The sequence below is a fragment of the Agelaius tricolor genome, unplaced genomic scaffold (assembly GCF_023055355.1).
Source record: "Agelaius tricolor isolate 1412-34295 unplaced genomic scaffold, bAgeTri1.0.p SCAF_15, whole genome shotgun sequence".
NCBI classification, from domain to species: domain Eukaryota; kingdom Metazoa; phylum Chordata; class Aves; order Passeriformes; family Icteridae; genus Agelaius; species Agelaius tricolor.
Window position 1 is genome coordinate 13,740,173 of NW_027269275.1, and position 17,479 is coordinate 13,757,651.

General features: G+C 41.4%; 1 protein-coding gene across 4 annotated transcripts in view; it reads left to right on the top strand.

The window, feature by feature from the left end:
• NUP93 (nucleoporin 93) overlaps positions 1–17,479 on the top strand; it is a 76,402-nt gene that overhangs the window by 55,320 nt on the left and 3,603 nt on the right. For all 4 annotated transcript variants that reach the window (XM_071440501.1, XM_071440499.1, XM_071440500.1 and 1 more), the window contains 15 exons: positions 1,448–1,537; positions 2,821–2,960; positions 4,574–4,706; positions 5,678–5,835; positions 7,330–7,495; positions 8,279–8,372; positions 9,452–9,643; positions 9,871–9,997; positions 10,110–10,182; positions 10,509–10,553; positions 12,023–12,139; positions 12,764–12,882; positions 14,756–14,873; positions 15,247–15,330; positions 16,040–16,168. In XM_071440501.1, the coding sequence (XP_071296602.1) occupies positions 1,448–1,537; positions 2,821–2,960; positions 4,574–4,706; positions 5,678–5,835; positions 7,330–7,495; positions 8,279–8,372; positions 9,452–9,643; positions 9,871–9,997; positions 10,110–10,182; positions 10,509–10,553; positions 12,023–12,139; positions 12,764–12,882; positions 14,756–14,873; positions 15,247–15,330; positions 16,040–16,168 (1,785 nt within the window). The remainder of the gene's footprint in view (positions 1–1,447; positions 1,538–2,820; positions 2,961–4,573; positions 4,707–5,677; positions 5,836–7,329; positions 7,496–8,278; positions 8,373–9,451; positions 9,644–9,870; positions 9,998–10,109; positions 10,183–10,508; positions 10,554–12,022; positions 12,140–12,763; positions 12,883–14,755; positions 14,874–15,246; positions 15,331–16,039; positions 16,169–17,479) is intronic.

Here is a 17,479-nt window from a genome sequence, read left to right on the forward strand (position 1 = left end):
AATGAAAGAAAAGGACTTGATTTTGCAAAATGGAATATGTGAAACGATGTTGCTTAATTTGCACACAATTACTGTTATTGTGTGCTTTGGCTCAGTCTGCATTGAGGCAGAGACAGCTTGTGCATCTGTTTTCCTACATCTGCATTCAGTTATGGTAACTGGGAAGAAACTAATAGCAAAAGGTTCATGGTTGTGCTGATAAAGTGTACATTTGATTTAGTGGCTCTTAGTAGCTTGTTAATTTAGTTCATATCTACTGTAATATACCCACAGTAAAGGTCTTCTTTAAAGCATAACTGTCTGTGCTTTGAAGCTATCAGTGTTTCTCTGTGCTGATTTTGGGTATGAGAAGCCCAGCCTATGTAGCAGTCCTGGCTCTGGGGTGGCTGTGGAGTCATCATGGCCAGTGGGCCCTTGTCAGGGTCACAGGCTGTGCACAGACTGCTGCAGTGTGACCTGGAAATGTGATGTTTGTGGCCACCAAAACACTTGGTGCAGTCACTGCATCCTCACAGGCTGAGCTGTCCTTATGTCAGCCTGCTACAGTGTCAGCAATCTGTGTGGGGCTCCTGTGGCTTCAGTGGGGAGCTGGGAGACCTGGAGGTCAGGCAGGAGAGCTGGAGATCCATGCTGCTGCTCTTTATCAGCAGCCATGAAACGTGTTTTAATTACAGTGAAGTGGTTAATTGTTCTTTGTGGATAGTTCAGACTGTCTCACAGGAACATGGCGACATCCTCAGGCACATTTCACTGATGCTGCATTCTGTTTGCAGTCCTGAACTCTGCACCCTGGGCATGTTGTAGTAGTGCTGCATGCCAAATGGAGTTAAAGTACAATGGCATTGCCTTTCTTGTATTGAGAATTGTTACTTTTGGACATAGTGGAAGGTCTTTGGATGGAGAGTAGAATAAACAATAGTAGGCAAAGCTCAGTTAAGATCAAGAGTTAAAACAGGGAGGTGTTTGTATACAAGGGCAGGCTCTGAAGGGTCAGATTTCTGTTCATTTCCCTGTCTCAGATTTCCCTGAATACTGCCATAAACCAGCAAAATCCTGTTTCTTTCACATCAGCAGGTGTAGGCTGCTGTGCAGGGGAATATCACAGCCATCCACTTGTCAGGTCACTTGGAATCTTTGTCCTTCAGCAATTAGCTGCAGTTAGTCTAACAGGGCATTCAGCACAGTGCTCTGCCATGCAAAACCCCTGAACAGCTGGGCTGCTGCTGGCCTTGGGCAGGCCTGGGGCTTTGAGGTGGTGTGCAAGCTTGGGTGATGCTGAAGCCCATTCCTCTACCATTGGGTTGGAAGTGGCTGATGTGGGAGAGAAGCAGAGGGACTTGCTGGGAACACTGGTTTTGAAGCCTGATTTAGATTTTGCTGCTGTGGCTGAGGATGGAACAGAGCATAATATGTATTGTTAAACATGCTTACTTTAATTATGTTTTAGATTTATATTTATAATGAGAAGATAGTGAATGGACATCTGCAGCCTAACCTGGTGGACCTCTGTGCTGCTACTGCAGGCCTGGATGATAAGGTACTGCCAATAAGTTAACATAAGGAAATGCATTTAAGCTGTTTTCAGGCTGTGATTAACAGCCTGCTGACATCAGGGGGAAAAATACTGATATTGCAAAAAAAAATTGCATGGCTCCACAGAAAACACAGAGGCAATTCTGGAATTTTCTCCAGTACAGCAGGACCCACCTGCGATGAAGTTGGTCATGGTGAACATTTCTTAACACAGTGAGGAGGAAATGAACCTGATGTCCCATCATAAGTGACAAGCTGTTGAGGGAAAATTGCTTTTAATTTTAAAGAGATTCTGTTGTGTTTGGTTTACAAAGTGTGGTCTCTTAGTGTCCTTTGAAGGTATTTAGTTGGGGGTAAAGGGTCTTCAATCAGACTCTGCTAGAGCTGAAATAGGCTCTCATAGCAAAGGATAAAACACCTAGGATTGACTTTAAATCAATTATCTGCCTGCTTCCCTTTTTTTCTATTCCTTTATTGTGTTTATCCACCCTAAAAAAAGAAAACAAATGCACAAACCTTGGAGAAATGCCTGGAGGAGAATACTGAAGCATGGTCAAGCTATGAAAAAACTGTGCAAATGGGGAGGGCAAAAAGCTGCTCAGAAGCTGAGGGGCAAACCCTTCAATTGGATCTGAATTACAGATGTGCATCTTCTCTCTGAACAGCTCTGTTTGTTTTGCAAGGGACAGCACGGGGAGTTTCAGTGTTCTTGCTGCTTTGAAGCACCAAGATCAAAGAGCTGCCCTTGCCCAATTGAACAGTGCTGTTAGTTCTCAGTATTTTGCCATTTCAGCAGGGATGCCCTAGTCCTGTAAACACTGATACGATCTTGTCCTTGTGAATAAGCAGATCTGGATGGTTTTTAACCTTTATTTATAACTGATCAGTGATCAGTGTCCTTTTAGTGCTTTTTATCACAGCTGATGGCACAGCTTTCCAACAGCAGCCAGAGCCATTGCTTACAGGAATGCTGATAATGCTGTGGTATATATTAAGTGGGAAGTGTGAACTAGAAATAATGAGCAAGAGCCTGAGTACCAAGTACCCAGCCTAATTTTTGAAATAGTTGTCAATTTTTGGGAACAATTGCAGGTACAACATTTATAGCCATCTTCTTGCACAAGAATTATGCAAAAAAAGCCTGTGAAACTTGAATTCTGTGGGACAGAAGCAGCTTACCTTCATGACTGTGTCCAGTATGTCCATTTCAAATCTAAATGCAGCTCAGAACAGTGTTGTTTGTTCATCTCTGTTCTAATTGCTGGGGCATGGAATGACTCTTTACAGAACATCTCTGAGATGTGGGCCATGGTGAAACAAATGACCGACGTCACCCTGGTTCCTGCCAGCGATGCCCTGAAAGTCAGGACCAACATGGAGGTGCGCATGGAGTTCGTGAGGCATGCTCTGCACTACCTGGAGGAAAGGTGAGATGGGTGCTCTCAGTACACATTGATGGAGTTCCCTCATAAGAAGCCACAATGACTTTGTAGTGCACTTAGAGTCAGCTACCTCGTGCTGCTCACAGACATGTCTCTTGCCTGTCTTTTTTATTGTGCAGGGCTTAGAGCAACAACTTGAATAAAAAACTGTTCTAGTTTAACAGTGTTCTAGTTTAAAAGGCCTTGAAGCCATGGGGAGGTTGTTTAGAAGATGCAAAGACTTTTATTCTTTTTTCTATGTTGCTTATAAATATTCTGTATCTGTATGGTGATATGTGGGGGTTTTTCACTTGAGGAAAGTGATCTGTTTCTCTTCAGCAAAAGAACATTCTCTGTTCTATATGTTCCCTTTCTGATTGCTGGTTGCTGTCAGCAGCCCTTGAGGACAGCATGGGAACAAACCTGGTGCAGTGAGTCAAGTTCTGATCATGCCATTTCTTCACTGAAAAGTTTTTGGAAAATGTGAAGAAGCTGAAGTTGAGACATGTAGCAGTGATTTTCAGACTGTAGAAAGTGGTTTGCTGTGTGTATTTGGAAGTACTATGGGGCCTAAGCTCCTTGACTGATAGAGTTCTTGGGGAGATGTAGGGTGTGAAGCTGCCCAAAGCCAAATGCCCATCACTGCACATGTGGGTGGATGTTGCAGGGTCTCTTTTCCAGTAGCTGCATTGTGATGCCAGCAGGCTCTTCCAGCCCGTGCAAGCAGCCAACTGCAGGGTAGTATGTGGGCATTGGTTAGGGACAGAGGTTGCATTGGAGCACAGACAGCACTGTGCTCTGACACAGCACTGTGGGAAGAGATGCCTTCACCTCCTGGCACAGAGGAGATGCCTTCACCTCCTGGCACAGCCTCTTCTTGGCCCTGGCAGTTGGTTGTCACACCCCATCAGCACTCAGTGTCACCCAGCAGTGGTGGCAGCTGCTGCCTGCGCACAGAGGAGCAGATACATTGGAAGGCTCTTCTGTTCCCAGTTCCTCAGTCTCAGCAGAGTGCAATGAACCAGTGACTCTTAACCTGCTTTGCCACATATCCAACTTGCTAAATTTTCACAGTGCCATTAACTGCTAGCTGAAGTTAGGAGTTTGTTATATGTAGTACTTTCCCAAGGCTCCCAACTGTGGAGATTAGGCCTCTTTAAATTCCTGTTTTCTCTGGGATTTTCTTCTGGTAAATCCATAGCCCTAAGGCTGATATTTTTCCATAGGGCAGGGAGGAGAGACAAACACATCTGTGGTATTTAACTGTTCTTTCATTATAGGATTGAGAGTTAAAAGTATTAGGGTGGAAAGGCTTTTTGCCAGTTAATATATTTGAGCTTAACTTTGTACTACAAGAACCTAATAAGAGGAACTTCATAGTTCCTGAACCTGGAGCAGTCCACCACAGACTCCAGACCTGGTGTGTTCAGAGACTGCTAAATACAAGGATCTTCCTAAACTGACCAAGATTTGTGCCTCATTTTGTTTTAATGATAATGTTTGAACATAGAGCTAATTTGCATTAAATTGTTAGTTCTGTCAGATCTGAAATGCAGTGGATGTTTTTGTGGCAGGTGTGTCTCGGTCTGTTCATGTTTGTTTTGCTTGTGTTGTTTCAGTTACAAAAATTACACTTTTGTGACAGTCTTTGGAAACTTGCACCAGGCTCAGCTGGGTGGAGTCCCAGGCACGTACCAGCTGGTCCGCAGCTTCCTGAACATCAAACTCCCAGCATCAGTCCCTGGTCTGCAGGTAGGGGCAGCACTGTCAGCCTCTGAGCTAAAATAACACACATCTGTTCACCCACTGCAGAGGGGGAGCCAGGGCAGCCTCCAGTGGCTTTTCTGTTGGTTAAGCTGCTTTTAGGGGAGCAGGCTCTTATTCCTCTAGAACTTTCCACTAGGAAAATGGGAGGTGGCAGACAAAATTGCTCTTGAATTCAGACCTAGTCCCAAAGCATGGTTGGGTGCTCAGTAGCTTGGGTTCTAATTCTGGAAATTATGGTGTCTTCTGGTCGTCATCTTAGAAATCAATAAGCAAGAATTAAAATGCATTATGATGGTTCTAAAAAGCAGTAACTTAATCTCCCTGTTTTGCTTTTTCTCTTTTTTTCCATTTATTGTAAGATGGAAAAACCATCACTAAATGTCTAATGAATTCATCTGAATTGGAACCTGGACCTTTTATTTAGGAATTTGAATAAAACCCTTCTTACCTGCATGTAGTAAAATGTGCATAGCTGTGCATCTACAAAATAATCAGATAGGCACTCCAGGTTGAAAAATTAGATATAAAAGCTAAATGAAGAAATAATAAATTATAACATTGGAGTACACACAGCTATGTCTACCTGTCTCCTCTTACCTGCTGAGATCAGTGATTAGTTTAATATCTTTGTGTTTCAGTGAAGATGTTTTTAATGCCTCAGTGGCCTAATCCAGATCAATCTCCTGCATGGGGAGGATATCATATGCTAATTCTGGGATTCTCAGAACTGAAATCTGGGCAAGCAGAAGAGAATCACACCTTTCACTGCTGAGATGTGCAGAGCTTTGCCAGGACTTAACCCTCATGACCTCTGGCTTCTGTAACAAACAGAATTTTTTACCAGTATGAGTGTGGGTATAAGGGCAGAAATAATAAATGAGGCACTTTGATAAAGAAAAATCATACACATGTGTTGCTTTTAAGAAAAAATTAAGTGTGTCCTGCTTTCTTTTCAGGATGGTGAGGTGGAGGGCCATCCTGTGTGGGCACTGATTTATTACTGCATGCGCTGCGGAGATCTGACTGCAGCCATGCACGTGGTGAAACGGGCTCAGCACCAGCTGGGAGAGTTCAAAACCTGGTTCCAGGAGTACATGCACAGTAAAGACAGAAGGTAATTGGGAGCTAGGAAGGATCCTTGTGAGGGGTGGGAATTGCTGTGGAGTAGTGAAATTATCAGTGGTTTGCTAGAAATACAAAAAGCTCAGGTCTCTTCTGGTGATGATGGTTGCCTGAGGTTTATATTACCTACCTAAATTACATGTGGAAGTTTGCATATTTTAATTTGTGGCTTTGAAGCTGAGAAATCTCAACAGAGAAAGAGTTGTTTGAAAATAGTCAAAATTTACATTTCAAAAATAATACGGTGTGGTGTAATGTTACTTTTTACAGAAGGATAAGCCCAGTATAACAGTGGGATATGGCATACAATAGATCAGATTTAATCTGCTGTCACAAATCCTGTATCTTTTTATTTCCCCTGTTGCCTATTTTAGCTGAATTTCCTTTGGGGAACGCTTTTTACTACACCTGTTTTCATGAGAATGCCACACAGGAAAAGCAAGCAATGTTTGTTAGAGGCCTTTAGAGGCCTCACTCTCACATCTTTCTTGTGTTTATTCTCCTCTTCCAGTTCTTGCTGTCCAGCACTGGACAGAGGCCATTGGCCAAACTGCTGCTGATGTGGTTGCAAAGTGGTTAAGCTAGTGCACCCTCAGGTGTGCTCTGAACTCCACAGTGGTTTTCTTTCCCATCTTTCCACTTGCAGTGAATTAAAAAAAAACCTCAGAAAACCAACAAACAGACCAATAAAAAATAACTAACCAAGCTAACAAAATAAACTGAAAGGATAAAAATCCAAGTGCCATTTACCAAGTATGGTATGCCATGGTATTCTTCTGTAAATCAACCTGCTTTGTAGAGAGTATCTAGGAATGCTCATTATATCAAGGTTGTTGCAGAAACCTTGTTGAAGATACTGTCACTGTTTTCATTATAAACACTTTTATGAGATACAACATAATAGATTTATTTTGTTTTTATTACAGCTATGAAAAAGTGCTGTGCCTACGGATTTGACAAACAATGCCTTAGTCTAGAACACTTTATTGATTAAATTCTATTAAATTCTCAACAAGAGGTTGCAAGAAAAAAACAATGACGAAGAACATTATGACAGTGTTTTATAATGATGAAAGTGTCTCTCCTGAAAGACCTCATGGTACAATGACCTACTCACTGTTAGTTACTAACACAAAGACTTACAAAAATGTTGTGAGCTCTCTTTTTCTGAAATGATGCAATAGCAGAGTCAGACAAGAACAGCTCATCTGCCACAGTATTATTGTACCCCAAAGAGACTGTCATATGTGGACTCTTTCCCTGCAGTGAGCATTTGAAGGTGATCCTCCATAACTTGAATTATGTGTTTAAATTCCTGTATGCATCTTCAGATATGAACTGGAAATGCAAGAAATATTGGCCAGTGCTTGCTGTCATTATGCCTTTGCTGTTGATATAAACCTATTTATATTGATTTGTATCCAGGTTTCCTCATATAGGAAAAATGGGTTTCATGTCTTTTCCTTCCATCTTTTCTTTTCCTTAGATTGTCTCCTGCCACAGAGAATAAACTGCGTCTTCACTACAGACGAGCTCTGAGGAATAACACTGACCCCTACAAGAGGGCTGTTTATTGTATCATTGGTCGTTGTGACATTACAGACAACCAGAGTGAAGTTGCTGATAAAACAGAAGATTATCTTTGGCTAAAAGTAAGTCTGGTGTTGGGGTTGTGGTGTTTGGTTTTTCTTTTTGTAAGAGCAGGTCTAAATGGTACCATATTTCTCCACTGCTCTGCTACCCTTCCTACTTCTAGATCTGGTGTTTTGCATCAATGGTAGTGCCTGTGACCTGACCTTGAAAATAGTGCCGGGCTGGGAACCTGAATCGCAGGGCTGCTCTGTTTTCCTCTGTGCTATCAGGTGTTAGTTTGGGTACAGTTGTCTTTGGAAGTGTCATGTTCTTCATTTGACACTGATCTTTGTCACCTGTTATTGCAAACAGTATTAGCTTGCTACAGTGAGGATTCTTTGAATTCTCCTTCCTGGGCGGATGTCTGAAATGTCAGTGTGAATTGACCAGACACAATGCTGTCAATGTCTCTGAAGTCCTTACAGTTTTGGCAAGGGCATGATAGATACTGGTTGGTACCTGTTTCTCCTCTTTATCAGAAAAAGGGTGGTAGAATGATGTGTTTGTCACTATTGTATTTGTGGCAAAAAATGCTGTTTGAGAGTGTTCAGAGTCCCAGCATCAGAGTCTGCTGGCATGGATGGACACAGAACCCTGGAGTTATATCTGCATGGATTTCAGCTGCTCCTGCCTTAGAGATCTCTGCTTCCCAGCAGTGGATGGAGCTGATGTTGTGACTAGATGCAGTTTGTAATCAGTTGGTCAAATCCAAGGAGGGGCTCAGATGGAATGAATATCTTATAAGTGCATTGCTTGTTCAAGGAGAAATACCTGTGCTTCTCTTTTTTGGATGTGCTTTCTAGCTGAACCAAGTGTGTTTCGATGATGGTGGCGCGAGCTCCCCGCAGGACCGGCTGACGTTATCACAGTTCCAGAAGCAGCTGCTGGAAGACTATGGTGAGAAACCACAGAGTGATGTCTTACCTGGGGCTCTGCTTTTCTGCTGAGGGCACTTTCCAGTTGTTATTACACAAACCCCAGACTGCACAAAAACCCTGCAGCTCTCCACTAGTGACAGGCATCTTCTCTCCATGGACAGCCTGCTTCCCTGGAGTCGTGGCAGATTTCAGTAAGACATGATGAATGAATCCCATGTTTTCCCAGCAATCCAGAGTTAATACTCATCTGTGAGCAACAGTGCTGCTGTTTCTACTTTATCTATTAATTGTGGGTTGCTTTCTCTCACCATAAGTATGCAAAAGTCCTTTAGCAGAACTTCCAGCTTTGGAAACACAGAACAGAAAAGCAGTCACTACCTAACGTAGGCATGTATTTCCAAGCTTTTCCACTGTGTGCGTTGGGTGTTTATTTTTCCCTTAAATTAGTATTTCAAACAAATTTCTGGGAGCCCAAGTCACAATTCCTTCCATTTCAGAAGGTCTTAAGAACATCCACAGTATACATTTTCCTGTAATTGTCTTCCAGTCAATCAAAATTAAGTCATTTGGAACTGTCCAAAACATACTGAGTTTGATTCTCCATGGCCTTCTAGTATGTAGTACCACTCACACTCAGATAATGTGTGTGAGATAAAATGTGTGGAGAAGAAAGATAATAAGCTACTGTTGGTGTCACTGAGTAGGAAAATCCAGGTTTTTAAAATTGTTTGTACCACTTGGCGTAAGTATAAAAGAAGACAAAAAGTTGTCTTTAGAGAATCTATCACAGTTGATCAGAGTTGATGGTTTGTTGTCTGAAAAGAACAAAGGAACTTTTCTGAGTGACTGTTTATTCTGTTTCACTTTCTGAATATGTCTTTATGCTGTGGTCCTTCATGATAAATCTGCAGTGCCACAGTCGTAGGTGAGCCACTGATGTGTGGTTAGGAATTCAGTTTTGTGTACTGTGATTGATTTCAGCTGGCACCTAATAAACACTAATGATGCACTGTGGCAGGCAGAGTCCACTGTCAGTCATGTCTGATGGCAAAATCATGAAAATTATGTGAAAATGCTATGTGTTGTGTTTTTTTTCAGGTGAATCACATTTTGCAGTGAACCAGCCACCGTTTCTCTACTTCCAAGTGTTGTTCTTGACAGCACAGTTTGAAGCTGCAATTGCTTTTCTTTTCCGGACAGAGCGCTTGCGCTGTCACGCTGTTCATGTTGCTTTGGTCCTGTTTGAGTTAAAATTGCTCCTGAAAGCATCTGGGCAGAGTGCACAGCTATGTAAGTCTTATTTACTTTACAGTAAAGGAATATTTTCTTAGCCCTCAGAGTACCCTCTAGAAACTGCAGGTCTGTGTGATTAATTAAAGATTTATCAGAACAATTTCATACTAGTTAATTGTTTCAGTTGCATTAGAGCTCTGGATCATGGTTCTGACTAATTTGAGATGAAGATCAGCATTTTCCTGACATCAGATTCTCTGACAGTGCTGTTTCTGACATTGCAGTAAGCCATGAAGCTGGTGACCCTCCTGGTGTCAGACGTTTAAATTTTGTGCGGCTTTTGATGCTTTACACCCGTAAGTTTGAATCAACAGATCCAAGGGAAGCTCTGCAGTACTTTTACTTTCTCAGGTAGGAGCCAATATATGTCTTTAGATATTCTCCTAATTATTACTGTTTCATTATTCTTATCTGGAAAGTTCTCAGAAACAGAAGCACCTTTCTCCCTCTCTCTGTTTTATAGGAACGAGAAGGACAGCCAAGGAGAGAACATGTTCTTGCGTTGCGTTAGTGAAATAGTAATTGAAAGCAGAGAGGTGCGTTTGGCCACGTTTGCCTTCCTCAGTTAAACTGAAATTCATTTCTTCTTTAAAATCTTTATTAGTTGGGACAGTCTTAGAGTTGCTTACTCTTTCTACGTGATGCAGACCCAGATGAGAGAAGATTTTGCAATGGCCTTATGTTTAAGACATTTAATCGTATATTTTTGCCTGCTATTTAGTTACAAATACTTTTTATATTGGTCACGGTTTTTCATTCCATTATTGTGTCTTTGTACTTAATAACTATGTTATGAAATATGTGCAGTTGATCTCTATTTTTGTTTCCTGTTTTTTCTTACTTTACATCTATGTGGATATAGTTTGACATGATTCTTGGAAAGCTGGAAAAGGATGGTAGTAGGAAGGTGAGTTCACAATTTATATTTTATATTAAAAGTACAACCTATGTATGATTTCCAAAGTAGTCATGAGGCTATTTTGCTTCTCTCTGTTTTTCACTAGCTAAATTATTACTTTGTTTGAATACATTCAAGTTCCCCCAGTATGAGATCCTTTTACAGAATAATCTGTGAGCTGCCCTAACAAAAGGCAGGTCAGGAACTGCAGGGCAAACTATGTTCCTCTAGACAGCTGGTGTAACTGAAGAAGCAAATGGCATCAGATAACTTTAGTGGGATCAGAATTTTGTCTTCCCAGCAGGAAATGAAGTTTAGTTTAAGTAGGTGTGTGAGAGTGTTAACTGAGGTGTGCATGTGAAAATGATTTATGACATCCTCACTCACCTCACAGAAGAAATGTATTGCAGTTCTTGAAAAATCCTTGTAATTAAAGAAGCAAGGGCTAACAGACCACAAGCATAGCCACAGCTGATCTGACCTTCATACAGGTGAGAGTAAGTACTGGATCAAAGTTCAGCCATTTTTTAGATGTGACAGATCTTACTTCCAGTGTAAAAGCAGTTTCCTAATAGCGAAATGTAGGATTACACAGTCAGAAGATAAAGGAAACCTTAAGGTTTTACCTGCAAGCAAGAGAGTGCATGCAAATGATGAAAATTTTAGATAATCAATGAAGTTTTTTTGTTGGCTGTGACAGCTTTGGAAGATTTCTTTGTAAAGCAGACTGCAGAATCATTTACATCTTAATTTTAAGATTAGGGCTCATACTGCTGTCAAAAATATAGGAGAATAGTTATTTCTGGCAGGAATTTCTTTTAGATGTCTTTATTTTCTCATTTCTAAAGCAGTGAGATTGCACACAAGAGAACAAGGTAACTTGATAATCGTCACAAATATTTTGTTGTTTTGCACTTTCTTTGGTGCGAAACCAACAATTTTAGCTTTAAGATAAATTCTTCTAGATGATATAGTCTCATTTTTGCATCCTCAACTATAGTAATTTCCAGGTGTTCTTGACTCTTTCATGTCTTTTATTCTACATGCTTATTATTTGTTTTAAAATTCTCGTTGCCGTTTCATTTATCTGTGTGAGATTTCATTGGCAACCTATCATGCCAGTATAAACAAACTGCATCCCTGGAGCCCTTGGAATGCTGTGTGCTGAAGTCTTTTGTGTTTTCTTCTCTGTGTCATCAGCAATTAACAGCTCAAACTCTGAGTTATTTTATCTGGGTCATTTTGAATGAATTAGAAACCAAGGATGTCTCAGTGCTGACTCCATTTAGGAGAGAGTCCCTCTTGCAAGAGCTCATTCTATTTTTAATGTCTCATTTTTGCACATTCCCATGGAAATGTACAGGCTATTCCAATCATAAGCCAACATGTAAAATATTCATTGCCTTGACAGAATATTCTGGAAAGTTTGAACCTTCTGATTCCTCTTTTCTCTTTTCATTTTTGTCTCACCTCTTTAGCCTGGAGTGATAGACAAGTTTACGAGTGACACAAAATCCATTATTAACAAAGTGGCTTCTGCAGCAGAAAATAAAGGATTGTTTGAGGAAGCTGCAAAACTCTATGACCTTGCAAAGGTACATGTCTTGTGGGCTGCCTTGTATACTTGGTTCACCTTTTTTCCTTCCAAACAGTCTACCTGTGATTAGGAGGTTAAATTTCATCTCAGAGATTGAATTGCCCTTATTCAGGCAGCTTATTTCTGCTGCTGGAAGAACAGAGCCATAGGCTGCATGAAGAGATGTTTTACTTAGCACATCCAGATGGATTGCACTCCACGGATTCTGATTTAGGACACTGTGGTCCTGATCAATGTGCTCTTTTGAAGAGAGTGCCCCACACATGATTTAATTCCATCTAGTACAGTTATTTACCTGGAGTGTACTCTTCCAATTTCATAGATGTTGAACTGAAGTCTAAAATTGTTGGTCTTTATACTGAGTACTCTTGTTCCCTTTGGAAATAGAGGTGGATACAACCATAACCACTGTTTTAGAGAAGAGCTAGAGGGAAATGCCTTTTCTTGTGACCCAGCAGCATTATGTTGCTTGTAGCTAATATGATCTTGACTCATTATGGGAGGGAAGTGGCTCTGGGCTTGGAGTAGGCAACACTGCATGAGACTTTTCTGCTTTTTCAATGAGATTAAAACACCATGTTTCATCATGCTCCTTTTATTTGTGTAACTTTAATGCCAACAGAACCCTGACAAAGTTTTAGAACTGATGAACAAGCTGCTCAGTCCAGTTGTTCCCCAGATCAGCACTCCCCAGTCAAACAAGGAGCGTTTGAAGAACATGGCCCATTCCATTGCTGAGAGGTAAGACTCAGGTAGGGGCAGGGCTGGGTGATTCACCTCAGCATGACCTGGGACTGTCAGAGCTGTGGGTGTTAGTTCCTGCCATCTCTGCAGGCTGGACTGTGGCATCCACAGCAGTATATTTAGAAAGACAAAGAAGAGGTCAGAATTTACCCTGTCCTGCTCATGATGGCTTGCAGTACTGAAACCAGAAATCTTCAGGGGCAGGTCAGGTAAATTTGACAAGAAGTTTTATCTGTAGGTGAAACAGGATTGCCAGCTGGAGATGGAGTCTGTTAAGGAACAATAAATATCATGAATTGTATGTTTTATATTGTTTTTAAAGCTAAATATTGTAACAGTTGCTGAGTTGTTGCATGCAATTCACTTGTTTGAAATAGTATTAAGAGAGAGCTACAACTCAGAATTACACTCAGTAATTCTGAGTTTTAACAATTGTTCAGTAGCTGTCTGAAAACTGTTGCTTTTATGAAGGCTAAAAAGGGAGTATTTAAGATGAACTGTGTATGGCTAATGCAAGCAGTGGACCTCATTTCCACAGCCTGTTATATTAATGCCAAGTACAGTGTGGTGTCCAGAAAGAAAGGAAGCAAATGAAAGGAATGTCCCCTGCCATGTCTGTATAGTAATTAGGGTATGTGCTTGAGAGACATCAGTGCTCAAGATTCATTAGCAGCTAGAAGTGAGGAATAACCTGATTCTGAGAAGCTGTAGTTGCAAAATATGTCCATGATTTTTTTAAATTGTTTATCTTGTCACAGTCACTGCCAGGGACAATTCCTGTGTTTTACTAGAGCAAAATGTGGGTTCCTATGAGAAATACCTTACTGGTTTTTATCAATCATTGAGCTGCAAAGAGAATAAAAATAAACCAAGCCCACTTGCTGGCACTTTGAAATTGGGAAGACAAATACAGAAATGTTCTGATTTCCATGAGACCCCTTTGCCTTTCTTCTTTTGACAAGTGGCATTTGCCAGTCACTCCTAGTCAGCCTTTGCTTCATTTGGGCAGGCTGGGATCAAGTGAAAATTGATGCTGTATTGACTTGGTGAGAGACTGATTTGGTGGCAGACATTAAAGAGAATTAAATCTATGGCTTGAGTTAAAGCTTCAGCAAAGGCTGTAATGGGCTTTTTTGCTTTGCTACATGCTTTGATCTGTCTGAAAGCACTAAATACTGCTGTGCAATAATGCCACTTCACAGCTGCAAACCTGGGTGATTGCAAAGCCAGAGCAGTTCTGACTAGCACATCTTCTTGCCAGTTAAATGTAAGACAGGGCTTTTCCATGTGTACTGTCCTGATGACAGTGCTGTAGGGATGCAGCATTCCTCCTGTGTGTTCTTGTGATGCTTTGGGAGCAGGGGAGACACCCAGCAAAAGGTGAAACAGCTCCTTTGTGCCCTCATGCAGTTAGGAGTGAGAGCAGGCAGCCCTCCAGTTCATCCCATAGCCAGTGTAGCTCCTGAGAGTGTGCAGGAACTCTTAATCCATCTTTTAAGTCTTAACTTCTTGCCTGAAGCAGGCAGTTGTGCTGGAGGATTGTCTGCTGTAAAACAGCGTGTTAAACATGCTGGTACAGAGCTTGCCTTGCGGGTCTCTGCTGCCTGGCACTGTTTCCCCATGAATGTGGGAAATGTAAACATTTTAAAGGAAACAAATGCTGGATTTGCAAAACTGGAAGTGATTAACAGTGTTTTTAAAAAGCCACAACCTGTGAAAATTCTGCCTCATGGTTAAGGAAAATGAAAGCTGTCCTTTGTTAAATGCCCTCTGCCCTTGAGTTTGATGTCTCCACTTCCAAGAATTGCAAGGGCACAGTTATAAACGGTTGCCATTTTGCACAATAAAACTGTCACACAATTTCTTTCAGGTACAAAGCGCAGGGGATAAGTGCAAAGAAATCCATTGACTCCACGTTCTACCTTCTGCTAGACTTAATCACATTTTTTGATGAATATCACGCTGGTCACGTTGACAGGGCCTTTGATGTAAGTTTTAAGAGTTCTGTTTGAAGTGTAACCTTCCTAATGCCCTTGAAAGCCCAGAATGTCTCAAATAACATCACTTTAAAAATTTTATTTAATGAGTTAGAAGGGACTGCAGTGTTACAGGAATTTAAAAAGGTGTTTCTTTCCTGTTGCTTGATAAACAGGGTGATCTTCCTGGAGCTATTTTGTAGACATTGAACAAAATATTCCTGATGCTCAACAAAGTGAGGAGATACACCAGTAAATGACAATGAAATGAATTCTCTTGAATGAAAACAGAAGCATTTCATTAACACTTCAAAACTACACCTTATTAATATATGGCACACAGAATGCTGATTATCTGTCTTGATTCCTGCTTTTCTTTTTGAAGATTATTGAACGCCTGAAGCTTGTACCTCTTAGCCAGGATTGCGTCAAGGAGAGAGTCGCTGCCTTCCGGAATTTCAGTGATGAAGTAAGTCATGTCTTGGTTTAGCTTCCTAAAGCCTTTTGCTTTGTTAAAAGGATCTTAAAACCTTGTCATCTCATCATTCTTATTCTTTAGCAGAGAAAAAGGATGAGATTATTTTGTTTCATACAAGTATACTCTTGGCTTGCAGCTTTTTCTTCTTAATGCTGCTCTTTTGAGCACTAGAATTCCCTACCCAGAAATCCTGTCTCCATTTTGAAGAAAATATCTGTGGATGTGAGTCTCCCTGAACTTACTGAGTTTCATTCAAGAGTTCAGAATATTGAAAACTTTTAACTTGCTGGTAGCTTAGTTCTTCCGTGCTCTTAATGGTCACTAAGCATTTGTAGGGTTTGTTTCCTTCCCTCTAAATTACAGGATTTAATGGATTTGTGCATTAGCAAATGAAGCATAGTGTAAAGCTGTTACTGCTCTTGAACTGTTTTAACTGGAGGGTGACACTTCTTTTTTAGGCAGTGGTTGTGTGTATTTGGGTGCTTTGGGTTTTATCTGACCTGCTGCTATCAAACATGAAGGTGCAGCCATTGGGCATGTCTGTCTCAGAGCTCTGGGTAGAGTTTCTACTGGATGATGCAGTCATAGCAGGGGTAACCATCACACCTATGACTGTTAGAGGAATCTGTGTAGTAAGGCTCATAGTTCTGTCAACCTGCTTTTGCTGCAATGTGTCTTTTTTTCCCCCTCCTTTGTGTAGATCAAACACAATTTATCTGAGGTCCTGCTTGCAACCATGAATATTTTATTCACCAAGTATAAGAGGATGAAAGGCACAAGCCCAACCACTCCTGCCAGACCCCAGAGGGTAATGGAAGACAGAGATTCGGTAAGAATATAATTCTCACTGTCTGACAGGTTTTCCTATATCCTATTCTCTGCTGGTTTCAAGAGATTGGGCTTCAAGTAACTGGGGATCTCTAATGGTCTTGGTTTTGGCTTGCTCAGTTACTTAAAGTCTCAGTTTCCTGAGCTTGTCCAGTTACTTGGTCTCAAGGCTGATCTCTGCCTTCAGCTTTGTGTAAAGAAAGGTTGGAACTGGATGAGCTTTAAGGTCCCTTTCAGCCTAAGCCATCCTGAGTCTCTGATACTGCTTTAAATAACATTGAGTTAATGGAGATATTAGATCTATATTCATCTCCTAGCAAGAGAAAACAAGTGTCCACTTTGCTTCTTAGATAGTAAAGCAAATGGCAACAGTGCAGTGTCTCTAGGATGTTGATGGTGCTGCCTTGACAACTGAGCTGTTGCTTTTTAAGCACGTGATTGCCACTCCTTTCATTTGAGTAAGTGCCCATTTCTGCTAGAAGGGCCTTCCTTGACTCTTCCCCTCAGCTTGCTTCTGTAGTGACACAGGCCAGCATCACTAAAAATGTACTTCAAGAACACATTTTCCAAGTGTTCTTGGGTGAAACACCAAGATGCTGGAGTACATCCCCTTGGTGATGGCCAGCATTGTTCTGCTGCCCCTGCAGGGAGTGGGCAGCTTGCAGCAGTGCTTGGTCTGGGTGCTGTTGGAATGCATGACCACAGTGGGTTTCACTCACTGCTCCAGATGCTGCAGAGGCATTTCCCCAAGCCACTGATGGGAGCCTCCACCTCCAGCAAGCTGCAGAATAGGCAGCATTTAAATGGCACAGCCAGATTTGTGAGCACTCACCTGCTAACATGAGGGGTTGAGCACAAGGGTTCACAGCTTAATTCCAGCCAGCTTTGGTCTTGTAACTCTTTATAAGTTAAGGCTGCTGCAGGCACTTGAAACCAAGGCCAAACCATTCATCCTGTCTTAACAGATTAGAAAATAAATATCAACTCCTTTTGAGAGTGAAAAACCAACTTGGGCCATAGCCAGCTTTATTCCAGGCTTTAGTCAGCTACAGAAGTGCCTTTGATCTGTATATTGTAATATTGGTAAAAGTCTTAGCAGCATTTTAAATTACATAGAAACATAAAAGGCTTAGGTAGTGGTACAGCTTTTGTCTTGGGGCACAGCCTACGAGAGCTACAGGATCCTGCCTCACAAGGGTGCTTGTACTCTAGATCAGCAGCACTGGAGAAGGGTGCACACTGCTTGGGCTTCTCCCACCTTAAACTCTGCATGTGTGAAGAAGTCCCAGGCTGACACAATCTGTTTCTACCT